The sequence below is a fragment of the Apis florea genome, unplaced genomic scaffold, assembly GCF_048593485.1.
Source record: "Apis florea isolate Af1SG1 unplaced genomic scaffold, ASM4859348v1 contig_2897_pilon, whole genome shotgun sequence".
NCBI classification, from domain to species: Eukaryota; Metazoa; Arthropoda; class Insecta; order Hymenoptera; family Apidae; genus Apis; species Apis florea.
Genome location: NW_028256665.1, coordinates 666,821 through 693,804, shown reverse-complemented (window position 1 = coordinate 693,804; position 26,984 = coordinate 666,821). Strand labels below are relative to the sequence as shown.

The window sequence follows — 26,984 nt, the reverse complement described above, 5'->3', positions numbered from 1 at the left end:
TTTCGACACGGTCCGAGGGTCTGAATATACGTATACATGCATACACAAATATTTCTTTTCCTAGGCGCCAGGTGTCTTCTACCAGTTAGACCCATCTAATTTTCTCTAACCAGTTCCTCTTTCTAAGTGTATTACAAAAAATTTACGAAACCGTTTTTGTCGACTATCCAAAATAACCGTTTTCATTTACCTTATATAAAATCGAAAGTTGATCATATAAAAAAAAAAAACAGATTTTATCGTTTTCACGATTTAAAGTTTTAGACGACAGTTAATTTTCTATGCGTATTCTGCCTAATAACTAGATGCGCGCGCATATCTTTCGAAAATAGTCAGTTACGTCGGTTAACGCATTGGTGACGAAGTGTTTGCAGGTTACCTGCGTTTGGATTTAATAATAGATTATATTTAATTAATAATTTGTTCTATTGTTCCAATATTAATCAATGTTAAAAGTGTTTAGAAGGAAGTGAGTGTTTTCAGTGTTCAATTCGATTCGACATAGCGAAAATATTCTTTGTTTTGCAAAACAAGGTCGTCGTAAAGATGTAAACATAGCTTTGTCGGTAAGTGTCAAGGTTTCTAAATATAATTTACGCAATAATACACTTTTTTTTGTTTCTTTGTTTCGAAAAGAAATGTATTGAAATATTTTATTTAGTTTTATTTTCGAGACTGTGTAATTTCATAACCTAAATTATAGTTACATATGCGAATTGTTAATTCAAGGAATCATTAATGAATAATTCTTGCTTTTATTCTTCATAACGATTAGAAATAGATTGATTATGATTATGATTCGAAAAATTATTATAAGAAAAATATGTGCATGAAAAACGTATTCCTATATAACGTATTTATATAAGACATATGTATAGTTGAAAAAATAATGATAATGTTTTATATTGTTATTAGAAAATGAAAAAAGAAGATGTAAGAAAGATAGAGAAAACGAAACAATAAGATTTAAAATATGATGACTGAAAATGGAACGATCGAATTGTCCTTTAAAATGAAGTTACTAATAAAGTAAGTAAAATATGTTTTTTTTCGTTAATTTACAATTAACTTACTAATAACGATTAATGTAAAGTAATTTAAAAAGTAATACGCGTTATTCTATACTTTGATATTAAATCCAAACCATGGTTTACGGTACAATGGCATATACGTAACGAAACGTATGTATTTGAAGTAGGTTTTCGGATTTCTTACGTACTTTATAGGTTAGAGAGAAAACGTTTGATTCGATAAGTTATTTAGAAGTCGTTCGAAAATGGAGAGGTTCTCTCCTATGTTCACATATTAGTTACAGTCGGTTTGCGTCAAAAGTACTCGCAAGCTTCTTGATGCTCGTCACAGATCGTCGACGGACATCGATAACAATCTCGGCGCTTCGCATTTTCGTGCGCGGAGTGGTATTTTTTTGAATGAGCCGAGTCTGCTTCAGAAAAACCGGGTAGATCTCTCTTGCGGGGTACAATGGCGTGTGGCGAGTGGCGGAATTGTGTTCGCGAGGAGTCTATTAAATGCAGTAGAATGCTTGGTATATACAATGAGGGTATATAACATAACCTACCGGGTAGACTAGCTTGGGAATTCGAATGAATTAAAAATGCGTGTATTAAACGTAAAACGGCGAGAGGAAGATAGCGTTACGGTATCTTCTCCGAGTACTTGAAAATGAAAAGAGGCAGAAACAGATAGGGAAAAAAAGAAAAGAAGGAAGTAACGCTTAAATGGCTACTTAGTATGGTCCCGTGTCAAGTCTCCCTTCATCTTACCCTGTAGCAATAATATTCGTAAGTGTTTCCATGGACGAGTGTTTGGCCCGAGTACAACAGGTTTCATGCGAAAGCCAATTCGCGACAAGGTGAGAAGAAGAAGGAGGGGAGGTAGAGTTTGACGAGGTTTTAATTTGAATCTTATGCTGCGTTAAATTCGACGTGTGCTTTTACGCTCGATTTCACTTGTTTGTCATTTAGAAGGCTATTATTATGATTACAATGTCATCTTATCGAATGACTTTAACGTATCTCTGTAATAATTACGACCGTTTCGAAATTTAGAGAGAATGCTCTAATATTTTTGAACGAGATAATATTTATATCTGTTCGTATTATTATTATTATTTTAATTTCTTTGAGCGTTTGCAACGCGCTTTTGCTCAAAATATAAAAATATTACTTCAATAAAATGAAACTTTTCGATTTATCGATCGATGCGACTATATTAACTCTTATTATTTAGAATTAAGAAACACGTGATTAAGTCGAACGTTCGATAATTGGCGCGGGGAAACACAGGCATTCGTCTCGAAAACGGGACACCCGTTATACGCCTAAAATATACCGGCATCTCGCATGGGGCGCGCTGCTAAGAAATGCAGAAACAGCAGTTGCTATGCTAGGTGGTACTCCCTACAAACACACGCATACTTGTACACGATACACGCTCGAACCTCTCTCCTTCTTTCTAAGTACCGGTGAAATTCATGCATAAGAGAGACACACATAACGAGCACTCCCATACATAGAGAAGGATACGCGCGTCTTGCCTAGTCACACACAGATTTTTCAGGGGTTTGCCCCACGTGTACACCGCGTGGATTGCGCGTGTGTTCGTGGTGCACGAACACATTGGTGCACGAGGGAGTAGAGAGAGCAACTTAGAAGAAAAAAGGAGAAAGAGAGCGAGCGAGAGGAAGCGAAATAGCGAGAGAACGAGGGGTGTAGCCGTGGTGGTATTAGAACGGCAGCGAGAAGGGAGCAGAAAAGAGGGAGTGGAAATGAGATAGAGAAGGCAGCGTACGAGGGACGACAAAGTGAAAGAAAGAACGAGAGAGTACGAGATAGAGACGGTGCACGGGTGAAAAAGGACGGGGAAAAGACGAAATAGAGGGAGGGAGAGAGAAACGAGCTGTTTGAACTAAGCGTAGCCAGGGTCTAGAAGCAAGTTTTCGGATCGAGTCGGTGTATGTGGGTAAGAGAGTAGGTTAGCAGGCTCTCCCGAGGGAGAGAGTAATAGTAGATTGTCCTGTTGAACGAGCAGGATAGCAAGTGCCTTTATAGTGGGTCAGTACTAGCCGGCACCCGGCTAGCAAGCCTTCAAGGTCTCTTTAGTGCTCCTACCTCCTCCCTCCCGTCCCACCATCTTCACTGCTGTTGCCTACAACGAAAACTGCCAGGTAGGTGAAGCTGAAGCGAGCAAGAGCGAGCTTAGGAGAGCTATCCGGAGGTCGTCGCGCAACCCACCTAATATATATTCATTCTTTCTCTCTCTCCTTCCTTCTCCCTTTTTCTCTCGCTTACCTTCCCTTCTCATTCCGTTTCTCTTCTTTGTCCCTCTTTCTTGATACACTTTACCGGTTCTTAACTCAAAATCTCGTCAATTTCTGCCCGACGATGAGACGAGCGAACGGTTTCCAAAAACGATTGCGTTCAAATTCGTGAAAAAGACATACTCGTCTCGTCGATGTTATCTTCGTGAATGAGAATCTCTCGACGCGATGAAATAAAAATAAGAAAAAGACGATTGAGGAATTGCAAACATATATATACACACATACGAATCGCGGAATAAGAACGATCTCAAACTATCTCGAATTTTATCGGTTATCAACGTTTATTTATAACTCGTGTATTATTAATAGAATGCGTTCGTTTCGATACCCGATAGCTTCATCGAGGTAGGTAACGTAAATCTCGTTATATCTGAGCTGCTAATACAGCGTTTTCATATCTCGGCACTCGATACACCAGAACGATTCTTCGGCGTGAACTGATTGTGGAATACATTCCTTCAACGAATATTTCGATCATTGCCGGAAGGGAGATAGATCATCGATTTTAAACACGAATTTCTGAAGTTGAAGCCTCGAAAAGTAATTCTAATGTTGGAAACATCGTTACAACGATAAGACGGACCTTACAGGATGACATAACAGCGAAGAGTTTCTTGCGCCGGTTAAAGAGGAAGGGAGAAAGGGGAAAAAAGGGAAGAGAGATAGAGATAAAGAGAGGTAGAAAAAGAGACGAGAGAGAAAGAGAGAGAAAGAAAGAACATCGGCTCCATGGGGAAGTAATAAAATATTTGGGTAGCGCAGAGCGGGAATGGGAATGGGAATGAGAACAGGTTCCTGTTGCGCATTCCAGGCCGATGCTGAATACCGATGCCTTGGACACGGCGGTTGGCACGGCTAGGTACATAAATTACTATTGAGTTACAACTCGCTAGTTCAGTCCCACGGAAATCGTTTACGAATTTGTGAATCACGGGTCAAAATCGTGCCGATCTATCCGATAATTTGCCGATTAATATTTCCAACGAATATTCGAATTTTCGATTTCTCGAAAACGCAAATAAATCATTGGATATTGTTCGTTGAAATTAATTTGTTTCGATAAATGTTGACATAGGTAATGTCGATGCCAGTCGATCATCGAAAGGCAAATATCGCAATTAAATTTTTGCTTCATAAAGATGAAATGATATAAAGTTGGATTATTTGAGAAAAATAAAGTTCGCACGAAACTCCGAATAAAAAATCTTCCATCGAGATATCGACGAATTCACGAAGAACCAGCATCGAATTACACACAGCGATCGTGTAAAAATACAAACAGTCACGTGTTTTTTCATCGATGAAGATACCTATTGAATGCTATTTGAAATTCAATAAATGCATCGAAACTTTTTCTAATCACAATGGCGCCATTAAACGTAAGATATACATCCGGATTCGTATTAATCTCAATTTCGTGTCAAAAAGAAACGACGAAAAGAACGAACCGAAGGCAAAGCAAAAAAAAGAAAGAAAGCAATCAAAACATTCGTATTCGTAGAAATATCGCGCCAATAGCTCGATTGATATTCCTTTTCGTAAACGAAGATAAATAATATCGGATACAGACGAATTTTCCCGATTGTAAAATTTATTAACCTAACGTAAAAGGAGAACGGGATCGGTGATAGTTTGAAATAATACAGAATGTAATCGCACACGTGACCATGTGGATATCGCGAAAAGATGTCGATAAGGTTTGACACGATGCGGTAAATAAAATTGGAGCAGTTAGTCGGTCGAATCCACGCTCGTTTTCGGCCTGGCAAAGAGTAAAGCAAAAATTGCTTCGGACTCGGCTGGCCTTGTGGCATATTTCTCTCTCTTTCGCCCCCTGTTCCACCCCCTCCCTCTATCCCGCTCGCACCATAGCCGCTTCTTGCTCGCGCCAACGATTCTCTCCTTCCTTGCTCTTTCTCGCACACCCTTGTGCCGTGCTCTCAGCGTGAGAGCGGCCACACAAAGAGAGCACGAGAAGCACAATGGATTACTTAGACGGGTAGGTTAGTTTGCCGAATGAAGCGAATGGGCCCACGCACGTTAAGATAGGTCCTGACTGAGAATCCGTAGAAACCGCGCCAAACCCCGCAAAATCTTACTCCCAATGCGTTTTTCACCGTATCACTTTGTATCTCGGAATTGCTCGTGTCATCACGTTCGCGATATCTTTATCGATACCCTCGAATTCTCGATCTATCATCTACGTATCGTCTGTTGCAAAAATTTATTCCTTATTTCAAGTATCCGATCATTGTGCAAAACTTGGCGATACGGAATTTCTAAATTATTGATTTTTTGACGATCGAATACTAGTTATACGATATATTAGTTAAATTAATTTAAATTTATTTCTATCGCGAACACTAATATAAATCTTATTATATATAGAAGACAGGACACGTGCGGAATGAGGGAGAAAAAAAGTCATCTCATTCGATTAATTTTTGTTTCGTCATAATCGATTGTGTTGAAAAAAAAAAATAATAATAATAATAATAATAATTGCCTCGATTAATCAATGTACAAAACAATTTCGTTCGGACAATGCATAAATGAACGAATCGTGAAAGTTTCTTCCTGGAAGTGCAATTAACCTCGAACGAGACGGATCAATACAGATTTGCAGGAACAGGAAAATATAATTGTTACATCGAATCGGAGAAAAATTGTGTGTCGCGATGTACACTGTTAATCCTGCAATATCTTATCGACGCGTAAAATATAACGATTGCGGTCGGCCGATCATCAAATTATACTAAAAAATAATTAAAAAGTTTGAAGTATACTATAAATATACTAACAAATAATTGTAATTAATCGTGCTCAATTGACGATTGACGATAATCTTTGATCTCGATTTATATTTATCGTTCGATCAATATAACTTAACTTGTCCGCTGGTTAAATATTCGTACGCGAATAATGGTATCTTTAGATTTCAATTTGAGGATATTGCGAGGTTACTTGTATAGCGTACGTCAATAATAGCAAACGTTATAGCGCGCCAACTCACGATAACGACTTTTATCTAACATATGGACAAAGTTCAGAGTTTCACGTTTGTATAAAGTGGTCGAGAGCATTTCATAAATCCCCGTGTAAGATGAACCAACACGCGCGCGCATACGTTCGAATGCGTGAACGCCATATCTGTTGGCGCCTTCGTTTTAACGCAGTAGCGCACAATAGTAGCCGATATCTCCGGTAACTTGCATTTGTAATTTTATTCAACTGCGTTGCGAGAATAGAATTCGAGAACGAATTCGATTTTCCTCGTGTTGGTGGGAATCGTTGAATTCGAACGTAGACGTTCGATATAGACAAAAAAGAAAGGCGGGAATGGAAAGAAAAGAAGAGGCATAGGGAACAGCGAGAAGCAGAAAGAGTCCAGGGTCTCCGTCTTCGTTCGTAGATTAAATCACTCGGTCACTTTTCTTTCGTGGAGCCGACCGGGACAAAGGGCGGCGTTTCTCGGAAGAGACTCGGTCCAAGGCTTGAGAATTAAAATAATATCCGCTCGTTTGGAGATTAATGGCGCCATGCCGATGCAATTTTTCTACCACGAGTTGCCACGTTTCTCCATCTTTTCATGCTTGTTATTCTCTATGTATAAATACACCGCCTCGTAATACGCGCGTCTTACCATCGGTTGTTAAATAAATGAATTAGGAATATAGAAGTAGAACATAGAAGTTTACGACGAGATAAACGAGAATCCGTGCGTTTCTCGTGCGATCCTCGTTCAACTACCATGAAATTTTATACTTTTCGAATAGAACTTTCTCGGCCTTGGGGTTGTTCTTAATTCGTGGAAGAGAATCAGTTTCACCAAATCGCGTTGACGAAATGCGAAATCACCGTGAGCCTTCATATAGTATACGGAGGCAGGTGCGAATGAGCTGTTCGTGCCTCTCCTTTCTCTCTCTCGACCTCCTCGCTCATCCTCCTCCCCTTCTATCTTTCTCGCCTATCCTTCGATGGATACGTCGTTGCCCGGTTCATTGACACCTGTCGAAAGATTCGGATTTCTCTCTTCGTACCTGACAATTACGCGCACGTGGGGCCAAGAGGAGGATTCACTGCCACCGCAACTGGCGGCAGACGTCGTCGCTCGTCTTTCTCTTCTTTTTTCCTATTTCGTCATAAAGATTTCGGTTACGTGAACGAGGGAAAGATAAAAATCACTTGGCAATTTGTCGAATACAAAATACGCCTTGAAAAGTCTTTTTATTCTTCAGATTTTTCTCGTTGAACGAAATTTTTTTTCTTTTTTTTTTTATCATCAAGAATTCTCTGATCAATGAACTTTCTTCTCTCTTGATAAATTTTAACGTCGAAGTTCATTTCGACGTTACGAGAAGTTAATGGACCTTACTCTTAAAAAATTTCTAAGTTCAACGAACTTTACTCGTTATCGAGCATTCCGTAATCGATACGTTTTTTTCTTTCCTTTTCTGCTTAGAAAACTTTTGCCTTTAAATCTTTTCATCGAACAAAATTGCGCGTTATCTCTAGAAAAATTCTGTGCAATCGATCGATTGAAAAATCGCTCTCTGAAAAATTTCCTTTTTTTCGATCGATTTCCATCTTTTCGATTCTTTCTTCGAAACTTTTTATTACTACGAACGAGGCGAACGAACGTGTTTCACTGCTCGTTCGAGACAGAGATTATATAAGCGGATTAGGGACGTGATGATCGTATAGAAAAATCGGTGTGTGATAACGATAGGATACGATAAAATGTAGCACACCTATTTTTTCCTGGGCTGGATAAAATACAAGGGAAAAACGTTGAGCGTACAGTTCCTGCCAACGAGATATCTAACGTGTGAGTGTTATAATAAGAAAGATTTCGTTGAGAACGGTTTCGTTCGGAGTAACAGTGGTAACACGGTTATTTGCCGGGAAGTCAACGGCCGGGTATCTAAAACAAACACGTGTCTTCAAAGGTTCCTCGAGCGAACAGAGGCCACGAAAGACGAAGACAATATATAGATAGAAAAAAGAAAAAAGGTTGCCGCGTGGGAGGCCAAGAAAGAAATAGAGAATTGTCGACGAGGCCGATATAGAAACACTCAAAATAGAGACTGTGGTCCAGGGATAATTTCGTATAGAGATTCGTCTCGCCGCTATCAATACGCTCTTCTACAATTCGGTGTACAAATTTCTCATTAATTTCGTTTCGATATTGCGGGGCGAAAGACCTTTTAATTCGACTATCGATGTAAATCAATCGTTTCGATAAATTCTTCGAAATTCTTCTTTAAAATAAATTCTCGAATTAAAACTTGCGATCAATTCGGTCAAAATTTAATTCCGATGCAATCCGGAGGATTTTATCGGTCGTTAAGCCACTGATTTGCGGCTTGCGAAATAAAACGTGACCGATAGAGAAGCATTTCATTCATTTCGAGGTAGTATCGAAGCATGTCGAAATTTCACAATGGCTTTCTAGCTCCTGCCTCGAAGACCATACACATTCATTTAATGAAAGCGGATGGCTAGACGAAAAAGAAGACGAGAAGACATCGCACACTCTCTTTTCGCCGCTCTAAAGATAGCACTTCCTCCTTGCAGACGCGCAAGCACTTTTTGCGCTTAAGCCGTACATTTGTGTCGGTGTTAAATCCAGTTCTTTTTCACCGTTGTTCTCAACTTGATACGCGGTTAATGATCAAATCTCCAATTTATGCGATAAAATGAAGGAACGAAATGGAACGCGAGAATTGGATCTTTAATTTTCCGTTTCACGGAGTTCAAAGAGTTCATTTAGAGTCTTTTGTAAAATCACAATTATGAAGAAACTCCTAAACTCCCTTTGTAAGATAATTATATACGGTTTTTATATTAATTATCGATCGTATTGATTAAAACAGAAAAGAAAAAAAAAAGAAGAAGAAGAAAAAAGCGAGAAATTTCTATAATATTGAAAAGATAAATTTGTGAAAAGTAAATATAACGTTGTATTTAAGTTTCGAGTAAAATGAGTAAAACCTAGTTCTATTTCAACCGCTCTACAAGATAAAGTTTTGGACTTCGCAGTCATTGATAGTAGGAACAGATACCAACTGATAATAGTTGGCATAAGGTTCATTGTATATCACCCAGATATATTGGATTTCAATGTGGATGATTAATGAATTTTTTAAGTTATTCGAATAATTTTTTAACGTTCGTTTGCAAAGACTCGTTCAAATAAACTATATTTATTATAATCATTTTTGTCGAACACGTATTATCTATGTGTATGCATATTTTTTTTTTTTTTTTGCACGATAAAACGCCATTCGAAAAACGGATAACAAGAGCAATAACATTCGACGCGATCTAGAAAAATTTTCTTTATCGTAATAGAATCGAATATGTTAACATAGAATTATTTCCCTTTAATTTGAAGCGATATTATTATCAACCCTTAAGTTTATCATGCCTGAGGAGAAGCCGAATCGTAAAGTTCCATCAGTGTCGGTTACCGGTTAACAGGTAACTTTTTTCGAGGGCAGGTGGTCTCGAGCAGGCACGCGACAAATCAAGCTGACCGAGTCATGAACAAATGGATACCTGAGATTAAAAATATACTTTAAACAGTTTACTCTCTTTTAATTGGTATTAAATGCTGCGTGATTTTTTTAAATTTCAACGTGAAAAATAAAATTTCATCCTGATTCTATAAAATTATCAACGTTAAAAAAAATATATTATTTCTTACAAAGATCGCAAAATTCGAGGCAAAATTAACAGAATAATACTATCAGTCTATCCTTTAAGATTATTTTGTCAGTTAATAATTTTTTGCATTGGAAAACGATGATAACTTTCTAGGCACAATGTTCCCATGGTTCGAACAAAATGAAGGCATTAAATAGCGAATAAGCTATAGTCCTCGGTGAATTAATATCGATGCTCATAGTCTGATGTAGTTTAACCGCGACTAGCCTTAGTTTAGTTAGTCTAAAACGTAACACAACCCACCAAACTAGTTCTGTACTCAGTCAGAGGTAACGTTCTCCGGTATTGTATCCAAGGATCAGCCCCGCATACATATGTACCGCTGTTGCAGAGCAACGAGTGAACGAAATAGAGGGAGAAACTATTCCCTATGAATCGTTCCAATGTTCGTGCCGCGCCTCTTTCTTGCAACCCGGCTTCTAAGCAAGCCGACCATTCTTTTGCTACATTTTTGACTGCCATTATATTCCAAATTTTCCCAACTGCTCGTATCTCATACTTCCCGAGAATTAGAATAGAATATCTCAAGAATCTTTTATCTCGTCCTTCTCTTTTGTTTTAATTCGATCAAAATACATTTCTCGTAAAAATCAATTTATCGAAACATAAAGCGTAACATTACGCGTAAGAGTCTGACGCGAACAATGATTTACTTTGAAATGAATTGCAAAGTACGAATTACGTATTACGTGTGATTACGAACGATCTTGTTATGTAAACAGAATGGGTTAAAATAATTTTTCAAAATACGATTCTTTTGTATGTTTCTATTTCTTTAATGTTATTAACCTGTAGAAGAAATTGGAAGTGTATACGAGCGTCAATGATCGATGAACGTCGAAATGAATCGCGTAATATACGAATGCACATGTGTCATTTACGATATCATCTATGAAATTTACGATCTGGATTTACTCGATTAGCATGGTCGTCGTACATGATGAGTGTGACTAACCGATTTCTATGGATACGTTGAAATAAAGTTGGCGGTATTTCACGATGTAGATTTTAACCTCGCATTAAAACCAGTGGGGAACCATACGTCACGCGTACAAACGCGACCTTGACCACGTTTTTTGGGCGGGAGAATCACCAACGTTCGGGCGTGAGTCGTCTCTAGTCAAATATCGATCTAACTTTTCGAGACAAAGTGAAAATTCAGTACGGAGGGTCAGGATTTACGAGGGAATAATCGTTTTACGAAAAATACGTGAGGCTTATCGACAATTTTGCTTCTTTGCCTGGAATTATTTCGAAAATTATTGTTAATGTTAAAAATCGTACGAAAAAAGAATAGTCGCGTTGACTAATGCATTCCTTAGTGGCTTTAATTGATCATTGGCAACTTTATTATACATCTTTACGACGAATAAGATCAACTAAAAAATTTAATTTACACTTATAATACTTATAGCTTTGGTCGACAGATTGTCGACTATGTCGAAATGAAATTTCAATATTTTCGTTGGCGATAATTGAATTCTAATCAGTCACGATTAAGCGGTTCGTTATCAATCGCGCGATTGTATCTTAATTCTTTTTGAATACTCAAATTACTATTGCCAAGTATAAAATGAAGCTGTTTATCGTATCGATCAACGACAGTATGTTGGCCACGACACAAGCGATTATCAGAAACTTATCTCAAAGGCGAAACCCACACGCGTGACCTTGCCGGTATAAGCTCCGCCATCTTGCCGATGCGTGCGCCTCTCCACCACGTGGATAAGTTTTCCACACGACACGAGCAGAGTAGTTCCGATCTCTCGCGCTGTTTTCAAGGAGAATTTGAAAAACACGATTGGTTCAGATGAAAAGCTTCGTATAATTAAACAATAAGAAAAATAAGGTTTCGTTCTGTACGACGTGAAAACATCCAAAAGTGTAAATTGCATCGATATATTTCTATACGTAGTATTCGATCAAAATGGGAATATGTATTTTTTCGACGGACGCATTTTCGAGGTCGCGCCCAGAGGTTCTCAAACTGATAGACAACCATTCACAGTGGTTGTTCGTTTAAAGCGATCATTCATAAATATTTCTCTCTCTTTAAAAAGAATTAAACAGAGTCATTAAATTTTTTTCAGTTTTGATATCATTTTCCGATTAAAATGATCAAAGTGAATAGAAAATATTAAACAATCAATAATGCATTGCGATAGTCCTTTCGTCGGCGAATATAATTGACGATCGATCCACTGAATGACACAATGAAGTTGTCCATTATTTATACATAGGTTATAATAAAAATACAGTCTGCGCATAAATATAAATAATTGCATAGGTTGGACAGGGTTGATTATGTACAGGATACCGATCATTCGATCGAGAGATAGGAAAATAAATGTAAGCAGCAAATTGTGTAAAGCATATATACAAGCGTGCAAATGTTTTTATATATATATATATATATATATTTCTACTCGTAAAATCTTACAAACTAATTGGGAGAGCACGTAAAAGCGATATGACAATATGTATGTACAAGGTGAACAAAACTTGTTGCACACGTAAATACAAAAAAAAAACTTTGTACAAAATAAGTTCGTTTTCTTCTCGTCTGCAGATTGGTAATGTGGCCATACCTAAAATTATAACGTTAAACGTAAAGCAATAAAAGCGATTTTTACATTAGTCATGAAGCGTCCAAGTTGCGTGTATTGCTCCTTGCGAAGATTCTTCTTCGTTCGGTCGTGGAACGTGACAGCAGACCCTGTGATAATAGCAATCGCAGTAAACGTAGCGATGTATTGGCATAGTAAAACGCAGCGTATTTTACAAGACGTTCCGTATCAGCGTAGCAACAGCCGATAGGAACTCAAACGTAAAAGCATAGCAAAGCGATCTATCCAATATTATCTCGTCTATTGATTCTAAACTCACCGTTAAGTTTGTCGATTGCACGATCGGCCACAGACTGATCCGTGCAATCAACGAATGCGTATCCGCCTCGTTTCACCAAGATCGTTGTACACGACAAATTATGATCCTGAAAGAGTTGCCGGAGGGCACTCTCATTACAATCCGACGGTAGATTGCCCACGTAGAGCTTCGACATAGTGGTTGGTTCGCTCTTGGACGTAATGATGTTAATTATGCCGAGATACGTCTCGGCCACGTGGCTTGAAAAATTTGCAGCCCAGTAGCACGCAGCTAGACGAAGAGGTCGCTGACGATGTTGTCCACAACACGTCAACGGGGATGATCACGACGCGAAAACGGTAGGAAAACCGATTATTTCGCACCACGAGACCCGAAAGGAGATACACCGATGAAATCCGTAGGCAAACTCGAGAATGACACGATCACCGCACGTTTTCGACACGTCGAAGACCGTAACTATTCCCGGCAGAGAACGAATACACGTATGCGACGCAGACGATGACGACGACGACGACGGAGAGGACGACGACGACGACACGTTGAATCCTGTTATCATGCAGGAAGAAACACGAGAGCGCGCTTTCGTCAGGGTCTTTTCCGTGGCCTGATTTTACTCTTATTTTTTTGGTTATTATCTCAGCGAACACGATTGTCTTTCTCGCGTGATACTCGGCGTGATTTTTCGCGCTTGCACACCAAAAAACGAAAGGAACACAGGAGGTTTTTCGTAACTTCTTGAACGATCTTCCAAGCGTTCTTGGCTGTACTGTCTTTTGTTTTCTCCTTTCTTCCTTTCCTCTGGAACCGCTGTCTATTTCCCGCTCGCTTCGAGGTACAACGACTCTCTGTCACGTCGACTCGGCACCGGTAGTATACAGACTTGGCGTGTTTCCGGTGGCAATGGATGTCTCTCGAGCCAGCTCGATCATTCAAACCGACGTGGATGACTGCGACGACCGATCAGGCGGACTACCACGACGACCGTGTCTTCTCAGAAACGACTCTTCAACTTTTTTAAGGTTAAGGGACGCGCGTTGACCGTTCTCTTGACGATTCACCGTGTGCCAAGCGACTCCTCTCTCTCTCTTTCTCTCTCTCTCTCTCTCTCTCTTTCTTTCCTCTCCTCTCGTTGCGACGACGACGACGCACCTTCCTACCAGGCTCTTGTCTCTTTGGCTAGACTACGGCGCGACGTCCGAGGGGCTCTCTCATTCGGCATTTTCCTTCTCTCTCTCTTTCTCGCCGCTCTTCCCCCTTTCTCGCTTCCTCTTTCTCGTTTCTCTCGTTCGCTCTTTCGCGTGTCCTGGGGGGGGGGGAGGGGGCAACGCGATGCAAACTCGTCACTCTTCTCTTTTTTTTTCCTTGCTCCTTCTTCCTCCCTCCTTTTTACCAACCGTATAACTCCTTCCCGTCTCTCCTTGCTTGTGCGTGCACTTTCTCACTCTTTTTTTTTTTTTTTTTCCCCTCTTCCCGTCTGTCTTGCTCTAGCAACTAGAAGCTCATGAGCGCTAAGCGGGAAACCGACTCGAAATTCGCGAGCGCCTTGCCTTCCATTGGCCGCCACGGCACCACGTGGCTGCCCCACCGACTCCCGCCTCTGCTCCGGATTGGTCAATTTTCGCACGCCGGTTTTCGCAGCCGGCAATGTGCTCGTGTGCGTGCACGCTCGCTTTCACGTGCATGCGTGCTCGCTCGTTCAGGTTGCGTGCACGCACACGAGCATGCGTGTACGCGAGTAGAAAACGCGTAGATATACACACGCGTGTGAGCGTCGTGGCGCGCTAGCGCGCCCTCGCCTTCTCCTTCTCCCGTCTTCCCGCCTTCGTTTCCTTCCTCTTTCTGCCTATAGCGCGCGTTCGATTCCTGCAAGAATGTACCGGGTGTTTTCGGCGAACGGTAGCACGGTTAACGAGTTCCTTGCTCCTGCGTTGCCGTTGGTATTCATACTTGAAAGATTGTTGTACCGATCTATCGGGTACTTTTTTTTTTTTCCTCCTCTTTTTTTTTTTCCCCCGCTAAGCGCCGCTGGGAATGATGAGACCACCGAATGAATCGAAGATACGTATCTTCGCGTTCAATTTGCATTTATATAGACGGCTAGCTGATTTCTCTGGAACTATTTGTAACCTTCGACTACTTGGGTAACAGTTGGCTCTATTCTTGTTGCAAACGTTTCGTTATTTACTTGCTTAATATACTGGCGTCCCAAAGATTTCGATGAATAATTCGGTATTAAAATTCAAATACCGAATTTAATTTGAACGATGCTCAATCGTGTATACGTCAAACTTGTTCGTGTGAAGATATAACGACGGTCGAAAAGTAAAGTGAAAAAAATTTATTCTATAAACATATTTTTACATTTATAAAATACCCCTTGGATTGAAAAAGTATAGAAATATAAATAACAATAATTAATAAATAACAAACCAAAAAGCAGATGTTTCTAATACAGTACATGTATTAGAGAGATATTTATAAAGTTTCGACAAAATTCATTTTATGTCAAATTATTACGAAACATTTCTATTCGTTCTCAAACGTATGAAAAATAATTTTTTAAATATTTTTTAAATAAATAATATAAATTTAGAATCGTTATATTTTATTTATATATCGTATCGAATGATAATTACATTCGTTATTATTAGATCGAATGCAACCGAAAGATTTTATTGTACGGTGAAAATAGATTTAAAAATATTACGAAGATGATTCTCAATGGTCTTGCGATACTACTGCACACCGAGCAGGGATAGACAAATCCCTTCTTACGTTAGAGCAGTGCCATGCCCATAAAGGGGTGGAGAGAGACAGCTGCCTATGTGCCCAGGGTCAGGGTGCTCAGGGTAAGAGGTTGGAAAAGGAAGAAACTGCGTCCATGTTGCTTCTATTCACCTGCCTTCGAGTAACGATTAATTGGCTAGAACTGCTATTTTTGTGATTATTGGATGCAAAACGTGCAAGAAAAAGACGTACACCAACTACCAAAAAATATCCATAAAATAGTTAATCAAAATCAATTTCATCTATTTAACCGAATAAAATTTCATGTATACATATATTTCCGAAAATTATTTACATATAGAAGAAAAATATACGCGTAATAAGGGTACGTGTTTTAATAATTTAATAAAAATTTAATGGAAATAATAGGAAGATACGATAAATAAATTGATGAATCGCTACAACTTCAGATAGCAGTTTTAGTTATAATCGATTAGAAATAAATCAATGAAACTGTTAAATTCTTATCGAAATAAAAATTATGTTCCGAAATGGAGGACGAATTCAGAATATAGTCGACTACATTTCGGCGTGCCATCCGGTTTTCGTGTTCCCCTACGTACCCCTCCCAATTTTAGAACGCCTATTCCGACCCTCCGGTAGCTTAGAACTATTCGATTACCCCTGTCCACCGTTTAATGGGGGCGTCCTTAGAAACGTATGGAAAGAAAACTTAGCCACAGGATATTATAAACGCTCTTCCAACTTGCGTAGAAAACACAAATATACGGGAAATATTTGTCAGATTTTTCATAATCGTTGTTAATACATTTGTTATTACATTTATTTATTTCTAATGCTCGTCGCGTATATAAACGAAAGGTATCAAAGATACTGTTTCTTTGTCTTTTTTGTCTTTTTACTTTTCTATTTTCCCGGTACGATTCGGTCATGCAGTTTTAAAATTATTATTAGATTATTCGTAACAGGTATATTAATCGAATATGATTAATGTATAATTTATGAAAAATCAAATGAAGTGAAAAATTTCTGAAATCTGAATACAAAAACGATTGATTCATCGAACATCTTATAATTCTCATAATTTTTTCTATTTCTACTTTTCTATCGTGTTTACTTGATATACGTTTTTTTTTTAAACTTTCTTTGTCGTTTCCTTTTGTAATACAACAATTTAATATATATTTCGTGCAAAAAACCTTTTTTTATATGAAAATTAGAATGTTAAACTCTTTTTGATTATACCATATCGAGTAATGTTCTATTCTAAATGAATTGACGATAATTTGTTCCTGGTCTCTCCAGTGTACAGCTTTAATTGCCATTCCTCTGCGACAGTATATGCTCATTTCTTGGTCCCGTGAGAATGAAAGAGAGGGAAAAAAGTAAAGGGAAAATCGAAATAATAGAAAATGAATTGGAAAACTGCTGTACACTATCTTGGGTTTGCAGCTGTTACGGGATGTACGTGTTATGTGATTTCACTTCGATTGAAAATCTGCATCTGTGACCTGTCATATATTTCCATATGATGCATTGAAAAATAAAAGATATTTTTCATGGAAAAAATATTGCAAATTGTGAAAAATCTCGGAATGATCTATGGAATAAAATCAATTTATATTTTGTTGTTAAAAACGTTCAACGCAAAGTATTCAACGTTACGTTCTTGTTGTTTCTATATCAAAAATACAAATTTCTAAGTTATACGTTCATTGATTATTATTTATGTATATATATTTTTATATATATTTTTTTTTTTTTCATTATTTTCCTTGAAAAATATAGTTTTTACAGATAGATATATCGATAATGTATCCTAATTTAAAAACAGAATATAAACATACTTTGTATCGAATTGCGACTTGTATGAAAACAATTTTTTATTCTGTGTTAAAAAAATTGTGATGGAGATTGTTACAAATAAAAGTAAAACAAATATATAAAAAGCTATAAATTTATAAATTATTGTATTATTTTGTAAATAATAAGTTTATAAGTTTATAAGTATGGCGATCGCAAAGAAAAACAATTAATTATAAGACATTTTAAATTTATATTATACAAATATATTTTATCAAGTTTAGAATAAATTACCATCGCATTATAACAGTCGATAAGTTAGGATTTAGGAGATCTCTAACTTGCCAGCACAGCAGCTGCGGTTTTATAACAGTTTACAAGTGAAATTTCGTTCCGTATTTTTCGCTAGGGTTTTTTTCGTCACTAAAAAAAATTTGGACACAACTTACAATTCTGTTTATATTGTAATAACGATCGTTCATTTCTTTCTTGTTTAAATTGCAAATTAAATCATCTAAATATTATTTTTCATGATAGATATTTCATAATAGTATTTAAAAAATTCATTCACATATTTTTAGAATCAAATGATATTCAGTACTTTCACTAATTGGAAATAAAATCTTATGTATCTTAATTTATTCTCAAAAAAACAAGTGTATTATTTTCAAACTGCAATATATGTATTCCATCACGATAAACACCACATTATAAACAATTTTTTTCTATTCTATCTAGCATCCTAGATAAGATCCTGGATAAATCTATCTTCGATAAATTATTTTATCTATTCAGTTAAGTGTAACTCTTATAAAGAAGAGATCAACTTGGCAATATATTTCTTCCCGCTACATCATTTTCTATCGTTTCTCGTACGATCGATTCGGAGGACGAAAGTTCGGAGTTTTCGTCCTGGCCAAGATCTAATCTCTCGGTGTTTCGCTACACCCTCGCAGTCAGTCCTTCTCGTAGACAATTTGGAGCAGCCTGTACCAACAGCCTAATGAACAGTTGGTTCCTATTGGTAGAAGGCGCCCGCGTTTAGACCTCGTTATGTTACGGTAGCGCAGCTGGCATTGCCCCGGATGGCCTCCCCCTGTTTCCCTCTCCTTCCCCCCTCCCCCCCCATTTTCGAAACGATCCTCGTGCCCCTTCTTATTTCTCTAGCGACTCTAGCTTGTTGGCCTAGAAAACTATTCCCCGAGCAGTAAATCGCCCTGCACGTACGAATAATCGGATGAAATACGAGCTGTACACGGTCATTATATGCGTTTCGTGGCCAAAATCCAGACTCCTCTCCTTTCGCCTTTCACCTATTTCTTTCACCGAATCAAATTTTCGAAAGTATCGTGTCGGCCGCGTAATACAGGGAATTATTCCGTGAACAGCAGAAAACAAGCGTTCCGTGGAGCAAGATTTATATATTATAAGGTTGAGAAATAAAAGAGGCTCGACTCGACACGGTAAAAATTGGGACGATGCACGCCATCTCTCTTTCGTATAAACGTGAAAATGGTTTTGTTAGAATTGTCGAATAGAACGAGAAAGATATTTCAGATATTTAACGAGAATCTTTTCATTATTATTATTATCTATTCAATTAATATTAGAGAAATCGACGTATAATTTTACAAATTCAAAATTTGTAATCGATGTTTATTTTATAGATATATTTCAATATAGAATAATATAAATATTATAAAAATATATATATATCTTAAAATTATTTAACAACAGAAATTTACGGAATACAAGTGGCATTTTATTTCTCGATTCTTCTCTTCTTTTATTTCTTATCCGCTTTCGTGTTTTTGTGTAACGTTTCATAGGTTAGTCGGCGGCAAGAAAATTCTGTTAGCCCAGAAGGCGTAAAGATCGTATTTCCCTTTTCCAATCCCTCTCTCCTCTTCTCTCTTGGGTTTCTGTGTTTTTTTTTTTTTTTTTTTTTACCGATTTCCTCCAGACTAGTCGCAGGCAAGATTTTCTAGTTATCACGGTCTCTGGCCTGGCAGCTGCAGCTGTTACGAATGCCGTGGTAACGAGCGTATCCAAAGGATCGAGGAATCCATTATCCCGTCGTGAAATAGGAAAAAAGTTAGCGTGTCACAAAAAAAAAAAAGAACTGATCTCACGGATGGATCGTGCGATGACAATATCCAGGGGTAGCCAACGAGTAGGTTTTTTTTTTCACCGACATCTCTTTCATTTTCCTTTGGCATAACTTTTCTTACGGATTATCCTTTCTTATATTGCTTACCTTCAAGGATCTTTGTCGTTGATTATGCTCAGGTCTCTATACCTAACGCGAACGTGCATCCGAAGAATGGATTATTAAGAGAATTCCGGTTTTTCCGATCTTCTCAGGATCGTATTATTTATAGATATTTTTAGTAACTGCCGGTATAAACTGCAAAGTAATATTTCTTTTTTTTACGTTATATATAAAAAAAAGTAGGTAAATAAATAAATCTAGTAATAAAATTAAACACAATTCTTTTTCATTATCGCGTAATGAAAGTTTTTAATGGTGGGAAAATAATAATCGTTTATCGCTTGAAAATCGAAGAACGATCGATCTTATCATAATGTATGATCCTTTGCAGATTTTGTTAGATCGTGGCTATTGTTTTCGACGGTTACCTCACGGTCCCTTAGATTAGCATGTAGTTATTCCAGCAGATGGAGAATAGGAAAGTATAATAACGATGTCTCTTGCGGTTACGCTGTGTTAAAATAGGACAATCGTTTGATGTGCCCGAATTAGGATTCTAACGGTCACCAAAGGATGTTACTCCTTTCCCAGGGCGTTGTTCCCCTGGGACATAATGACACAGCAACAGAAGATAATTTAACGTTCCCGACCGCATCTATAATTTTCTATAATTTGTTATCAGACATTCGTGACATCGAGCGCTCGTTCACGCGTTATTAGATCGATAGAAATTATTTGGTGTACAACAATTATTGGGAATCTTGGTTATTTCCTCGCGTTCGTATAAAAAAAATATTCGTGGATCGGCTCGCGATGCGATTCCAATTTATTGGAAGGAAATATTGGATTCGGTTAAAAATGGCGTGCATTACAAACACACGTGTCCAACCACGTACGCGCGTACCTATATGTAGACACGTACGTGCACATATGGTAGCTTCGAAGGGGCAGGTTCGAGCACCAACCTTGGCAAAAGGGCCCAGCGTATAAATGGCGGCTCAAAAATTCGCAAACTCGCGAACTTTGTGCAGATATTTTCTCTCTTCTTTTTCGATATATTCTCTGATATTACATATTTAGAGTGATTAAATTTTTATATTGAATGGGTATCATCGAGGATATGTTGCGAGTTATTATTTAAAAAATTTATTTGATTCGGCAGAAATAAAGTGAAGAATTAATAATCTTTAAAATATGCCGGAAGGAGGAGGAAGGAAATTTAATACATCTACGAATTTCGCAATACGATATTAAAATACAAAACTGTGTTTATTAGATATCTTTTTTATCTTTGCAATAGTTTATCTTTTAGCCGGAATTTCATTTCTTTTTTTACTCCCAACTTTTTTTCCCTTTGAAATTATATTTTTGCAATATTGCCTCGATTCACTTTGAGAAAGAATTTTAATATTTGCACGATTGCATGTTCTGAGCAACGTTATTATGTATGTATGGATAGAATATCGCATGAAAATCTCGATAAAATAATGATTATTTTGTTAAATTTATCAATTCGATACGGATTCCCGGATTAAAGATTCGAGTTGAAGATTTTTTTTTAGACGTTCAAAAACTAATTTTAACAGAAGAAAATTCGTCTATGAATATTTATAAATGGATGGAAAAAATTGAATGGCAAACGCAGGAGGTGCGGTCGCAGATGTAACTCCTCTTCTGCTCTTTCTTTCGAATTTTCATTCAGGAAGAAACAGTTAGAGGAGGAACGGCCGTTGCATCCCCCTCTTTTGTCGTCGAATCCACGGTGTGCATCGTTGCATCGCTTTATTGTATGCACTCGCAGTGACGAGGGGAGCCAACAAGAGACATCCTCCGCATGGTGATGGACTCTTTTGGAGGGGATAGATACATCGGTGGAGGGGTGATGCATTCAAGTGGGGGGTAATGCACTTTGCATGGTCGAGAACTGCAGCTTTCAACCGCCATGAGACATTCGTACGCTATTTTGAAGCATTGAATAGAACGCTATTTCAACCCTAGATTTCCCTATTTTTTCGAATTTTGGGCGAAAAAAATCTCACTAAATATTCGAAATAGCGAGGAGAGAAATGTGTATGGTTTATCTTTCTCGAATACAAAGCGTATTTTTAAGCAATCTTTTTATTATTATTTATATTTTCTTGAAAACACTTCAATTTTTACCATCTATAATATATAGTTGAAGCTTAAAATCTGATCTTTGGAGCAGAAGGGAATCCATCTATTGTAAGAATAATGAAATTTATCGAGAAATTTTATCGTTTTAAATATCGAAGTTGGATTATTTTATTTATACAGATTAGAAACAATCGTAATCTTTTTTCTAAATTTACCATATTATCAAAGCTACGTTAATTATTTTTACACCGTTTTCGAGGAATACATTTTTCCCCGAATATAATTTCTCGAGCCAATTTTAATCCTAGCTCGATCTTTTCAATTCCCTGTTGTTTGCCATCGCGAAAATGAAAAGATTCCTGTTTGCGCGATATCGATTAAACGAAATCTCGTTACGAAATTGAAAATAACGCGCGGTTGATCAACGGACTTCATTACGGATCCATGGCAGGCGTCTATTGGCGGGACTGTTTATGGTGGGGCACCGGCAATGCACATTTACGCATGCCGCAACGCCAAGTCTTGCATCGTGCATCGCATACTTGACGCCGTGTGGGAGAGACACTGCACGATGGTGGGATACCACACGTAGAGGGGTAATGCATTTTAGCAGCGGTGCAGCGAGAACTGCACTCGACATTGGTACGCCATTCGCTTCCACGTTAATATCGAAATTTCCCACGTTCTTTTATATATATATTCGTGTTCCTAAATATCATTTCTTTTCGAATAATAAATATTTCACACATTTTTACCAAATCATTCGAACCTACGAAGTAAATTCGAGATTTTAATTCCCTAAATTAAATAATCCATCATCGTATAATCGTTTGATCAAGGATCGAGAAATATTTGCGTTATTCGAGATTTTCCAAAGATGAACGCGCGCGTTCCTTATTGTCCACCGTTTAAATCGTAAGCTCGCGTAAGAAAGAGAAATTCCTCTTTAAGAAGGAGAAATAAAAAGGTAGCGGTTGAAGGTTGCAGTTCAAGATCTCGGGGAAACAAAAGGTCGGATAACGGTGAAAGTAAAAGTTGTCCTTTTTCTTGGTCGTCGAGGAAAGAAGAAGAAGAAGAAGAAGAAGAATCGAGAAGAGGTTGGCTCGATTCGGTCGAGCGAGCTTATCGAGCTCGGTGTTGAGAATCGACCACGACGTATTCTCTTCCAAACTTTCGTTCTATAGATAGATATAGGTTGTTGCAAAGCAAGGAAAAGGAAAGTTGTTCCGGGTATGATCTGGGTTGGAAGGCTTTGCGGCCCGATCAGGGTCGCGTCGATGCTTGGACGCGGGAAGAGCGTAAAAGTTTCACGAGGGTGAAACTGGTGGAAGCGTGGAAGGGGAGAGATATCGGGCGTAAAAATAGAAAGGGACGACGAAGGTGGGTAGAGTGTGTAGACGGAAACGGATGGAAAGAGGGGAAAGCTGGTGGTTGCAAGTGGGTAAGTGGTAGGACGGGGTGGAGGGAGGGTAGATAGATAAAGAGAAAGTGTACGGGAAAGGAAGAGGAGAAGGAGGAGGAGGAGGAGGAGAAGGAAGAAGGGTACGAGGGTTGGGAAGAGAAGGAAAATCGTTGGGGAGAGAAAGAAAAGGGTGAGCGTCGGGGAAGGAGGGGGCGAGAGAAAGAGGGGATAGGTTAAGGGAGAAGGTTAGTGGACGGGAGGCATAGGCCTTTCCGCTAGGCAGGGGTGAGTCACCCTGTATTAACGAGCGGCTACGCCCATTCAAAAGATGGCTGTTTCTCGATTGACCAATTAGATCTCGCGATGTGGCCCGTGTCGAAAAAGCGCGGCAAACGCGACCCTCCTGGCCACCCTGTCCTAGCACGAGGGCTTCGCGCTAGAGGGATGCTTTTATTTATGTCTCCTTTCTCCCTTCCCTTCCCTCCCCCCCTCACCCTCCCCTCCCCTCCCTCCAATACCGAGAAAAAAATTTTTTCCCCACCGCGTACACCGCGCCCTTACAATCTCCTCTCCCCCTTTTCTTTTTGCGCCACCAAAATTCCAGCCGGAAAATGATAATCCGCTTCCGGTAGCGCGCATCTTGCCAACCAACCCAACCTCCGCAATCTTCTTTCCAACATCTTGCGCGAGATTACTATGTTTGTTGTATCTGGATTTCCTTTCTTTTTTTTTTTTTTTTCTTTTCTTTTCTTATCGTTCGGTTAAGCCTAAATTATTTAAGCTTTTGGAAAAATTTAAAGGATCCTTCAAAAATTATCCACCTCTCTCTCTCTCTCTCTCTCTCTTCGTAAATTGAAACGTTTACGTTTCGTTGCAATTAATATTTAAAAATTTATCTGTTTGCGTACGTGTACGCTGTAGTGTAGTTTAAAAAAAGTAATGTATAATTCGATATTTCATTCCTTGCAATGGTTATAATGTTTCTTTATCTTTTTTCTACTCTTCTGTTCTCTTAAAAATCATTAAAAGAGAACATTGAGGAAATTTATATTTTTCAAAATAGACGGAATATTATTTCAAGGTTTGATAAGTTAAAAGAGTGTAATTCTTTTTATTACGCAAATAAATATTGAAAGAATTATTTGTTCCATATTTTTGAACATATGCATTCGATGAAAAGAAAGTAACGTTGTTTAAAATTTATAATGTATATAAAGATATTCGATGCATCTCATGTTTATTAATAACAATATTTAGCAAAAGTAACGCGCATTGTATATAATATTAATTTCAATAAAATAAGTTAATATCACTTTATTATTTAAATTTATAATCAGCGATATAAAATACGCAATTTTTTTTTTACGAATAATATAAACTTCAATTTATTTTGATTTACAAAAATTTACGAAAAAAGCATATTTACTTGAGATATTACTTGAGCCATTTAAAATTTTCTACCATTTTATTCTTCTATTTGTCTGCTGTATAGACGGTAAAAATTTTCTATTCGTCCGTTACAATTTCTACGAGATAATAGAGATTTTCGGTTCTCACGGAATATCACGAATCGGTCAACGATATTTTTCTCGTAAAAGAATGGATTGGTCGAATGTTTGCGCGATGTTGAAAAATAAAGTGTTTATTTATCTTTGACGACTTCCGAATAGACGTGAATTCATAGACGAGGCAAAAGTTGAGCTAGGCGAGCTAGTCCTACGCCTATGGATTCCTAGAAGTCGGCATGTTCAGGACTCATTGGGCGTGTATAGACGCTTGTGCGTATCCGACCTAACAGCACTCTAGGGTGGTGTCGTAGATATACGTTGGCCTTGTACACAATTTTTAAACCTTCCTCAGGTCAGCCAGGAATTTTCTGAGTCCAAGTTTACTTTGTCCCGGGAAATTTTTTGGCCTGTAAGAATTTTTATACCTGCCAGAGTTCCCTTTTTCCCCTCCACTTGCCAAGGGAACTGTTTTCTTTCGAACCTCGAAAAGATTTACGAGAGGCAAATTCGAAGAAAATTTTCCTCTTTCGCTTCGATCCTTCGTTTTTTCCGCCCTATTCAAATTTTAACAAAAATTTCACTTCGAAATTCGGACTCGTTGAAAACTATTTTACAGGAAACGACGCTGCACACACACACACACACACACTCTCTCTCTCTCTCTCTCTCTCTCGATATTTATAACCGTGCTTCATTTACGAAACGGAACACGCGTAAGAAGCATTCTAAGTGTTATATATGTTCATCGCTCGAAATGGTTCGACAAGTTAGTTTCCATCCGGAAGTAGTTTTCATAGGCGACGAAGAATTTCTTCTTTTTTTTCCTTTTTTCTTTTTTTTTTTCTTGTGGTATTGGTAAGGGGGTTGAATGGACGTGTAAGGCACAGCTGAATGGCTAACGAGATCTTCTCTCGTTTCATAGGCATTAGGTACTTGCACATGTATGCCATCATTCATGCGATAGAAACGCTCCAATACAAGCGTATTTTCTGCTCCTTCCAGGAGCGTATCAATCGTTCAATGCCTCGAATCTTTGAATCTCACGGAGGAGGAATAAATTTTCAAACGGATCGGAAATTTTCTAATAATTAGAGACACGACGAGAAATAACTCTCTCTCTCTCTCTCTCTCTCTCTCTCTCTCTCTCTCTCTCTCTCTCTCTCTCTCTTTCTCTCTTTCTCTTTACGTTCAAATTAGGATCCTAGAAACTTTCACTTTGAAAATTCTTTGGATGCCATTATCTAACCGAGCATAACTTCCCGAGTTTTTTCTTTTCTTTCTTTCTTTTTTTTTTTTTTTTTCCACATTTTATCGGATACGAGCCGTCGTACGAGGAGAAAAATCGATTTTTTCGGATATCTTGTTGCTGTTGGTAGGCGCAGCGTTATCCACACCGCCGAAACTCTCGAAACGTGCGAGCGTGCACGTGTGTACTTTCGGGGAAAGCAGAGGGAGGATGGGACAGTCCCTTCGTATAATTAGCGTACGGCCCTGAATACACACTTAAACACACGTCGTATCGTAGGTAAAAACCTAGGACGGAAGATGGAATAGAGAGAAGGTTGCACGTGCTTCGTTCACCGGGCGAGGTTGGTACCCGGCTTTCGCAAGGACAACGGCCCGGTTTCCATCGGCGCGCACACATATATATATATATATATATGTATATGAATCGAAATTCAAAGAGCGGGTCGCCATTTGCAATCGAAAACAAAAAAAAAAAAAAAAGGAAAGAGAGAAAAGAGAAAAAAAAAGGAAGAAGAAAAGAGAGGAAAAAAAAGAGAAAAAGAAGAAAAAAAGAAGAAAAAAAGAAAAAGAAAAAAGAAAGAGGAGAAAAAAATAGAGTAGGAGCGGCGAACAAACGGATTCGACCAGGGGGCGATTCCCTTGCTCTCTCGGGGTCGTTACCCCCTTTCGGATTTGGGTCATTGCTCGAAGGGAGCTTTGATTCGGCATCGATGAGAAAATTCATTTGACTATACCAATAGAGAAGTTTGTCCTCGACTTTCGTCCAACTTGTACGGATATATACGTGGCGGCCTCGTGAGAAAAAATATCGAAAACCGATCGATATCGTTCTTCTTGTGAGAACATCGTATTCGTATATGTGCATTATTTACGATTCCATTTCGATTTTGAAAATTAGATTGTGAAATTCTATATCCTTCACGTAGAAATTATATATATATATATATATATAAAATAATAATAATAAATTTTTATTTGTTTATTTAATTT

General features: G+C 38.1%; 1 protein-coding gene across 1 annotated transcript in view; it reads right to left on the bottom strand.

Annotated features, from left to right (window-relative positions):
* Imp (IGF-II mRNA-binding protein) overlaps positions 1 to 14,304 on the bottom strand; it is a 65,600-nt gene extending 51,296 nt beyond the window's left edge. The window contains exon 1 of the mRNA XM_086907517.1: positions 12,959 to 14,304. Within this exon, the coding sequence (XP_086763643.1) occupies positions 12,959 to 13,133 (175 nt within the window). The 5' untranslated portion in view covers positions 13,134 to 14,304. The remainder of the gene's footprint in view (positions 1 to 12,958) is intronic.
* Between the last annotated feature and the right edge of the window lie 12,680 nt (positions 14,305 to 26,984).